Source organism: Myotis davidii, unplaced genomic scaffold, assembly GCF_000327345.1.
Source record: "Myotis davidii unplaced genomic scaffold, ASM32734v1 scaffold217, whole genome shotgun sequence".
Taxonomy (NCBI): Eukaryota; Metazoa; Chordata; class Mammalia; order Chiroptera; family Vespertilionidae; genus Myotis; species Myotis davidii.
In genome coordinates, this window is record NW_006290034.1 from 8,927,498 (window position 1) to 8,937,100 (window position 9,603).

At 50.3% G+C, this 9,603-nt stretch overlaps 1 protein-coding gene across 1 annotated transcript in view; it reads right to left on the minus strand.

Annotated features, from left to right (window-relative positions):
- The window catches only part of CASQ2 (calsequestrin 2), a 42,188-nt gene that overhangs the window by 7,082 nt on the left and 25,503 nt on the right, over positions 1–9,603 (minus strand). Inside the window, exons 7-8 of the mRNA XM_006763046.2 lie at positions 8,229–8,274; positions 3,457–3,511 (exon numbers count right to left, since the gene is read on the minus strand). Of these exons, the coding sequence (XP_006763109.1) occupies positions 3,457–3,511; positions 8,229–8,274 (101 nt within the window). The remainder of the gene's footprint in view (positions 1–3,456; positions 3,512–8,228; positions 8,275–9,603) is intronic.

Below are 9,603 nucleotides of genomic sequence, written 5' to 3' on the forward strand. Positions count from 1 at the left end.
GAGCAAAATAAAGAGGCCGCACTGTGGGAACCGAGCCGGCTCCATGCCCCACGGCGCGGACCTGCGCTCCCATGACCCGGCCGAGGGCTCCGGCGCAGCCAGGTTCCAGGTTTCCCACGCCGGGCGGAGGCCTCTGGGAGCCCGTCCCTGTGGGAAGGACCCGGTGACCACGTGCTCCTCCCTCCCAGGTGGCCGGGGCTGGTGGGAAAGAGACGGCCCGGGCCCGGGGACCGGTCCAGGCAGGTCACAGCCAGGGCTCCGTTAGTCAGACACGTGCCTGTGAGACCGAGGGAGCCACCAACAAACCCAGGCCCGTGTGACCGTGAGTGCGCCGTGGACCTCTGGGTCTCTCTATTGCTGGTGGAGGGGGTGGCTGTCACCTGGATGGCATCGGGGTGGTCACCCCGAGGGGTGGCAGGTCTGCAGCAGGGCCTCGCGGTTCAGGGCGTGGCTGGGGAGCCCCATAGCCTTCGGCTGAACTCGGGCTCCACCGGTTCCCCGCCCGCCTCTCCGGCCTCAGGTTCCTCTGGCGTAAAATGGGGGAAAACTCGCCCCTCCCACGCACGAGGTTGTCCTTTCACATGCACACAGGAAGTGGCCACATCCTCGTCTTCTTCCTAATGGTGCAGAGGTCACGGATGGCTTCAGGGACCAAACGGGATCGTCTCCATAAAGCCCCCAGCGCCTTCCTCCAGACTGGCAGCTCTCTAAGGAGCTGGGGCCTAATGCCCCCGAAGGTGTAACCTTTCCCTGCAGAGTGGCAGGGCTTCGGTTGGGGCCATAGGCCACGTGTCCCTTTTTAGCAAGAGCTGAGGTAGAGGAGGACCCGCTGTCCGGGCAGGAATTCAGTTCCTAGTCCACCGCCCGGCCGCTCCACCAGGCTCACGCCGCAGTGACCCGCGGGCAATGACGGACCAGCCGGAGGCAGAGACTTTCCCGGAAAACCCTTTCCCTTTCTCAGGGCCGAGCCTCCTCCTTGAAAAAAGATGCTTTGAGCTCCTCCACCCCCGCCCCGCGCATTGCTCCCAGCTTCCCAGGAACAAGCCCTGGCTTGGGAAAGCCGGCTTCGGGCCCAGGGATGTTTGTGCAGGGAGGAGGTGGAGAGTTTCAGGAGCTTGATTCATCGGCAGCAATCTCGGTCAAACAGGTTCCTGCAGCTTCTCGAGGCTCTTTGTTCCATTGTTCCAAGAGCCAGACGGCCCTCCCCACAGCCTGGAAGGGGTGGGGGTGGGAGGAGGGCCCTGGAGTCGGGCCAGCAGGCTGCTGCCCATGGATGGCATCTCTGTTCACAGCACCAGGGAGCCGATTCTGTCTCACTGAAGCTTGTCCACCTCGGGCACTTGGCCTCCTTTGCTTGGTGTCTCCTCCAGGGGCGGAGGGGCGGCCAGAAGCTGTAGACAGAAGCTGGAACCACACTGGCTTGCCTTTTTTTTTTTTTTTTACAAGGACTAAATATTTTTGAAGAGTTTTTCCAACTCCGTAAGTCAGTGATGGGGAAACTGGGACATCGTGGACATTCAAACATTCTAATAAAATGGGGTGGGGGTGGGTGGGGGGAATGCTGTCAGATAATTTGGAGCATAGATTTGGTTGTGATACAATGGAATATTATTTAGCCCTGAAAAGGAACAAAGTCTGGATACACACCACACAAAGGAGGAACCTTGAAACGTTACGATAGTGAAAGATGCCAGGAACCGCCCCCCCACAAAGGGCCACATATTACATGATTCCATGTAAATGTGCAGACCAGTCGAATCCGTAGCGACAGAAATTAGATTAGTGGCTGCCAGGGGCTGGGGGAGAGGCCAGGGGGTGACTGCTGACATGTATGGAATGTCTTTCTGAGGTGATGAAATGTTCTAGAGTTAGGGGTGCTGTTGGCACAACTTTGTGTATGTGCTAAAACCACCGGCTTGCACACTTTAAGAAGGTGAACAGTGTAGCATGTGGACTGTATCTCATCTTTTAAAATTATATGGTAAAGACAGTCGGGGATTTATCTGTAGGGAGCTATGGCGGTTGGTCAGTCATCTGCCTGGCGGTATTTACTGAGCACCTACTGTGTGTCAAAGCCCAGGCGAGGCAGTCTGTTCCTCCTTCAGGAAGTCCTGCTAACTCTCGGTGCCCCCTGGGGCAGTTTCTCTTCTCCGAGGCTGTTTCCTCATCTGTCCCTGTGCATGTCCAAGAGGTTCGGACCCTGTGAGCACCACAGAGCTCCTCATCCCCCGGAGCAGTGGCTCCCAAACCCGGTGGAGCCTCAGAAGGTGCCTCAGCTCCGTGACATCGCAGGTCCCTGAGGCTCCGTTCCCGTCGGCGCGTGGCCGTGGTGCCTGTGGTTCTCTGCCCTGTCAGGTTTTGGAACCCCTGCCCAGGCCTCAGAGCCCAAAGCCTGGGCGCTTCGCCCTCAGAAATGAAGCCCCTGCCTTCTCCGGCCGCATTCTGGATCATTCCGCTTCTCTCAAAACACCCCAAGGCATCTGCAGGTACACGTTCCCTTCCGGGCCCTCTGTCCACAGACATTGCCCAGGGACTAACTAGCCTTTTACCCCTGCCCACTGGTTTTCCTGCACTTCGCTCTCACTGACACGGCAAAGAGTGAAGCCAGGAAAACGCTGTCCAAGTTCTCATCCATTTATAGGCTCGTTTTACACTTTGGAAATTGGCTGCTTCTTTGGCCCAGTTCTCATTATTTGGAGCAATATTTTCCATTAACTTTCCTAAGCACAGGCCATATTTGACAGAGCAAAGGGTATATTTATTGTTATTTATATAGGCTAGGTACATCAGCGTTTTTGTTTTTCTTTTAAGATGACTAGATTCTCTGGAGGATGAAAAAGGGGACTTCTCCCAGCTTACCCTATCCATAACTTATTACTGTTCAATTTCTACTAAAGCTTGTGTTATAATAAGCTACCTTTAGGTAAATGCTCTTGCCTAGAAGAGGATTGCAGTTCTGTTAATATTAGAGCCAGGAGGGGGAAATTGACATTAAAAATATAGCTCAAGAATGTATACGTGAACAATGAAAATACATCCTGCATATCAGATATTTACATTACAGTTCATAACAGTAGCAAAATTACAGTTATGAAGTAGCAACGAAAATAATTTTATGGTTGGGGGTCACCACAACATGTGGAACTGTATTAAAGGGTCGCGGCATTAGGAAGGTTGAGAACCACTGCTGTAGAGCGAGGCTGTGTTTACGTTCACCGGGGCTCAGCCCCAGTTTGGGCAGCTAAGCAGCAGGAGGCTCTGGTGTCCCCACACTTGTGAGCTGTGCACGACTGAAATGGGTCTGTGCCTCGCAGGCGACCACCAGGGGGTGCCCTGTGTCTTTCGGTTGCATTGCAGGCGGGAAGTGAGGGAGAGGAAAGGTGAGGGCTGACCAAGGTGAGAAGCCAGTTCTTGCTCACAGGGTCAGAGAGCCGACGGAAGGGGGAGGGGTCCTACCTGGGTCACTCCTCTCTGCAAAGGCCACTATGTGGATCCCGTTCAAGTCATCTTCCTGTGGGAGAAAGGAGTGAAAGGTTACACTCCCAGGTGAGAGATGCGAGGAGGCAGGGACAGACGGGCGGGAATTGAAATGGAGGCGGGGGAGGGAGCTGAGGGGAGTGGACACAGAGGCACAGGGGACAGGGGCTCAGGGACACAGGCACAGGGGGACAGGTATAGGGTGACAGAGGCACAGGGGGACAGAGGTATAGGGGGACACAGGCACAGGGGGACAGAGACACGGGGGACATAGAGGCACAAGGTGACAGCAGCATGCATCTTACAGAAGGGAAGACTGATGAGCAACTGGGAGGAAGGTGTGGCATTTACGGTCTTTTGAGACAGGAAAGCACCAACTACACACAAGACATTAGCACCGATTGGGCCTCACTCCCGTGGTCTGGTGGGTCCAGGAGAGCAGCAGGAAGAGGCAGAGGAGGAAGGATGTGAGTTTGGCTCATCCGCCCTCTGAAGGGAGCTCAGTGAATGTCAGTCTGAGTTTCAAGAAGTCACCATGAGCAAATAAAGCAGTAATAGGCCTGATATTGAAGCTTCTGGATGCTGCTGGTGGGTCCTGCAGCTGCTCCCAAGTGGGCAGCAGACAGGAATCTTTGAGGCAAATTAGGATGTGGGTCTGTTCTGTTCACACACTTGTTCTACTTCTCTGAGACCCCGCTTATTGAAGAACCTGCGTGGTCAGTAGGGGGCGCTTTGCTGCCTGCCACTCCTAGGGCGATTCCTTGGGCTCCTTTTGGCTCTGGAACCAGAGCTTGCCGGAGCCGTCCAGGCCTCTAACTTGGTCTCAGTGTGGGAGGCCACAGGAGGGGCTGGAGATGGGGCTGGGCAAGGGTGACAGTGTGATGGTGAAAGGGAGAATATTTCAAATCTGTGGGACAAGCAGGTGGCATTCCATGTTTCTATGTCCTGAACAGAAAGGACCGCATGCCTCGTGTCTCCTTTGCATCGGTCATTCCTGCAGAAGAGCTTGGAGGCGCCTCCTTTATAAGAAATGTGACCCTCACGAGGCTCGGAGAGGAAGATGATCGAGCGAGAGGCATGGGGACAGATCTGAGTGGACGCTGACTATCACTGTCCCAGGGAGAGGGCATCCCGGGGCACCCGAGTGTCCTATCAGAACCGTCCTCAGGAAACAATACTCCAGGCTTCTCAGCCCTCCCTGGTCCCCGTTTCTATCTCAATGGATTGTAATGCTGGTGCAACCCTATCTAAATGCTAATTTTTCCCTTTGAGTTGGAAATGGACAAAACCTCCAAAAAATCTGAGCGAGATTAAATGGAAAATATTATTATTAGAAACAAGAGAGTCGGGCACTGCCTTGGTCAGGTTCTCTGGGGAATTGAATTTGATAGATCTGTGGTGTGTGTGTGTGTGTGTGTGTGTGTGTGTGTGTGTGCAGGTTTATTACACAAATCTGACAGCAGCCGGAAGGGGAGTCTGAGGTTTCATGTTTGCTATTATCACCAGGCAGGATGCCCTGGTCAGTTCTCAGCAGGCTGCCCTGTCCCTGCCCCTGCCATCCGTGGGGAGGCGGCCGTGTTAACTCCGAGAAGCGGGCTCCATTTCTGCCTGACCTTCTGGAACGCATTTGGAAATTGGTTTCAGAATTAAGAATCCATATCTGTTTGCTAAGAGATTGCTCATGACATGGCCGCACCTCCCAGGCCTCAGGTGTTCCCCGGGTGGAGACTATAACCCAGGGCAAGAGCCTCTGTCTTGGCAAAGAAGCAGGCGTGTGCTCTGTGCCGGGTGTTTTCAGCAATAGGCTCCCAGAGCAGACCCACAGGCAAGCCTGAAGGTCAGGGTTCCTGAGTGCGTATCCCACACACACAGGCGAGGAAGAGCTGCAGGACCGGCCGGCCAGGGGCTTTCTCTGAACCCCACATCCTTGGCGGCCCAGATCACCCCTTTGGTCTTTAGATCACATTGTCTCGGAAATGATCTTTTTACTTGAATGGCAAGCTCTCTGAGGGAAGGGATTACACCTTGAACTATCAAGGGTGATTGAAGTGATATGAGTATCTGCCATTTGTGCCAGTGCTTTGTAAGTGCATTACTTCTAAGTCTTAGATGCCAGTCTTACTCCTATTTAATGCTTAAGGAATTGAACCGACTTCCCTAAAGCCACAGAGCCCGTACATGACGTACCTGGGGTTCAGACCAGCTCTGCCTGGTCCCGAAGCCCATGCTCTTTCTCTCTCACTGATGTAGGCCAGGAAAAGCCACGGGCATACAAATTATTCAGAGCAGAAGACATGTGAATTCCTGAAATCCCTTATTTGCCTAAATGCAGAGCCTCTTAAAAGAACTCAATTGTCATAAATCCTTTCTCAAGTGCAACTCTACTCTTCTCAAACAGACAATCCTGTCTCCCATTTCTTCTCCCAAGCATCCATTTATCTTTCCAAAAAGTCTTCGTTCTCCCCTCAAGGGCCCCCTGCCCCTCCCTATCCTCTATTTAGAATCTAAACTTTAGATGACATATAAGCCTCTCTTTTTTTTAAGCTCCTCCTTGAGTTGCATTTTTTGTGAACTTCCATACACAAGTAGGTAATTAAATCTATTTGTTTTTTTTTCTCATACTAATCTGTTCTTTGTCACTTTAATTTGCAGGCCTCCAGTACTGAACCTAAGAGGGTGGAGGAACAAGTTTCTGCTCCTTGATGTCACCAACAGCACAGAATGAGCTCAGGAATCTGCTGTCCTCTCTACAGGGTTTGCAGAAGATGCTGCAAACTCAGGTCAGTGGCTCTTACTTAAGTTGAAAAAGTCCGAGAAGGGGGCTTTATATAACGTGACCCAACACCAGACCCCCCAAAACTGGAGCTTGGGAGTTACTTAGGTGAATACCTTACTCTGGACTCCCCAGCACTTTGTATGACCTCTGTCACAGCAGGGAGCATCCTGGTCTGGGGTCATGTGATTCGAGACTGTTTCATCGACTCAGGCCTGAACTCCTAAGGCCCGTACAGCAATGTTCATTTATAGTCTCTGTGCTTAGCACAAAGTAGTGGATTCTTATTAATACCTATTGGATTTTAAAAAAGAGTATGGCGATAAAAATCTTTCATACAGCTTGAAGAAAATTAGCAACTATTAGAGATTCCAAGGAGAAAGTAACATCAATTACCCACCAACCAGGTAGATTACCACTGTTCAGATTTGTCTGTTTCCTTCCAGCCTCTGTTGAATGTTTGTTCTCATGTTGAATAAAGAGATGCAAAGAAGGAAAATGCAGTTAAAAGTAGCAGACTCCCTGGTGCAAAGGAGTGTCTCCGAGGCTCATCTGGAGGTTTCTGACTCTCTCTTGGAATTACTTAGTTATTGCAACACAGGGAGGATTCTTCTAGAAGGAATTGCTGACTCCCATCCCTAACCCTAACCCTAACCCTAACCCTTGCACTACTTTTTATAAGGCTGAAGTTATATTAAGTAAACAGTAAAAATATTTTAAAAGGAATATTATTTTTAAAGCACTGTTACAGTATTTAAATCTAATAACAAAACATTTTAAAGGTTGAATTTTTGAAAGTTTGGAATGTTAGGGAAATATGTGTCTATGTGCTGTGTTGTTGCCAAGCAGTCCACGCCTGTACACTGGGTTGTTTCCCTTCAGCGTCTTATGAAATGTTTGTTCCCTGTTCAAATGTCCAAATGAGTGACATGCTATTAAACAGAGTGTCAAGTTACTCCATGGCTCTCTTCACACGTCACTTTCAACTCTGAATTAAAGATTAACAACATAAGTAAATGCATATGTGTTCCCAGGTTAGTCCCTTTCCCCTCCCGCCCACACCCCCACTGCCAAAATGGTGCCTTGTGGGGCCACGGCCCATTCTAGGGGGGTATAATGGCGAGAACGTGAGATTTTGCTCTAGGTGATTTAAATTTAAGTCCCAAGATCTAGTGCTTATTAGTTATGTATTCGTGAGTAATCAGCCTCATCCATATGATCAATTTCCCCATGTGAACTGGGGCTAAAACAATACTTGTTCTTCAGCCCTTTCTAGAACCACTCAAAGACCTGAGTGAAAGGGTCCATGAAATGCTTTGGAAAATGCGCCACAGACTTCAGTTGTTGTCGTTTATGAATTTTGTATAAGTCTGAGGTGGGTGGGAGGTTGTATCTCCATGACCCTCTTTCTCATGCTATTTGACCTGCCTGACGCATTGTCTGTGACTTAGACCCGGGGGATACTCTGACCCAGTGCTTCCCAGTGCCCTGAGCTCATAGTTACAAAAACAGCTGCCGTTCCTTTATCGAGCACCTACCATGCTCTGGGCTCTTCACACTGTCCATCCTTACGAAAAGCCCCAAGTTCAGATGCAGGAACCAAAGCTCAGAAAGATCACATGACTTGACGTAGGATGCAAAGCTACGAGGTGTCCAATTCTAGGCTTAAACCCAAGTCTCTGACTCCACAGCTCCTCCTCTGTGTCCCCCAGGCCTCTGGCCAGTGCACAGAGGCCAGTGGTCCCGGGGGGAGTGGACTCAGAGACACAGTAACGTTGCCCAGCGGCAGGAGCAGAGAGGCATAAACTAGAACCTAGAACACTGGGTTCTCTGAGCGCGATGTCCACATTTCAAATACTCTACCATCTGGATATCCGCTCCAGTCAAGTAAAAATTTGAGTTTTGGAACTCAAAGGAGTATTCCTCTTTGGGAATATACCTGTCTCTACAAGGCAGAAGGAGTTTGCCACTATCTTACCCATGTTTCAAACATATCTTCTGGGCGCAGGCGGCGGAGGGTGGGTCTGGAAATAAAGAAGATGAGTTTCCTTGAGTAGGTATTCTCAGGACACCACAGCTAACCCTGTACCCTGCCCTGTTGCACAGAGAGCTGGGCCTAATGCTCTCAGCCTTTTCACAGACCCATTTGGCCCAGGGATTAAAAGTCTATTACAAACAATGCCAGAGGGCGCAGGGTAGTCATTCCCAGGGCAAGAAGTCATCTCCCTCCTCCCAGATAGGTGCTACCCCTGAGAGCCCAGAGAAGGCCCCGAATGAACCACCTGGGAGAGAAGAGAGGAAGTCTTGATTTTGTTTTATCTTCAGGGTCATCCATCCAAAGCCCCTTCAGGATGTTTGGAAGAGCAGGTGGGATCTATATCTATTCATGGTTTCATCTTTCTGAATGTTGGCTAATAGTGCTAGAATGTGGCTATTTGCTTCTCTGAGTACTGCCTTGCTGTAGGGACCAGGACTGGCTGGTTGACGGAATTGTAGTGCTCCAGGTCCAATGAGCATGCGTGAGCACATGTCCAGTGTGTGTGTGCGGGGGGGAAGGGGGGTTGATGGTGAGCCCACCACCATGTTCCCTGTTCAGTACTGCCCTTCCCTCAGGAGCAGGGCTCAGCAAATTGCAGCTGGAGAGCCAAATCCTGCCGGTGCCTCCTCTTTTATAAATAAACGTTTTGGGACACAGCCACACCCCGTTGTTTAGATATTGGCTGCGGCTGCTTTCCCACACAAACAGCAGAGCTGAGTATTGCAACAGAGACCATCTGGCTGCGGAGCTGAACTATTTACCCCCCGGCCTTTTACAGGAAAGGGTCGCCGGTCCACGCTTGAGCTACTCTAAGTGGTGTCAAATATTCCTCTCCCAGCAGTTCTGCATACAGAATGTTCATCTTGGCTAAGTTATTTAACTACGTGGAGCCCAATTCCGTGATCTGTAAATTGAGATAATAATTACCCCATTTTGTTGAATACAGGGTTTGGCAAATGTAGGTTTACAGTTGTAATACAAATAAATAATACAGTAACTAATAAATAATAATACAAGAATAAACTTTCGCATGCTCACAACTGTAAACCTACTTTTGCCCAGCCCTGTACTAGATGAAATAGCTCTCACAGCACCTGCCATGGTGTTGGCATATAGGAGGCTGTCCCTAAATCACTCTTGCTGTTATTGAAATTTTTTATTTGTATCTGACTCTGACTTTGAGGGGATTTGCTGACTGAGGGGAGGTGGTCTAAACCTGTTTGCAAGTGTAGACAGACCCATATCCAGAAACTGTAGCAACATCCCTGCCACTGATGGATGACCAACAAAGCCATTCTACTGAGTTCATTCTTTG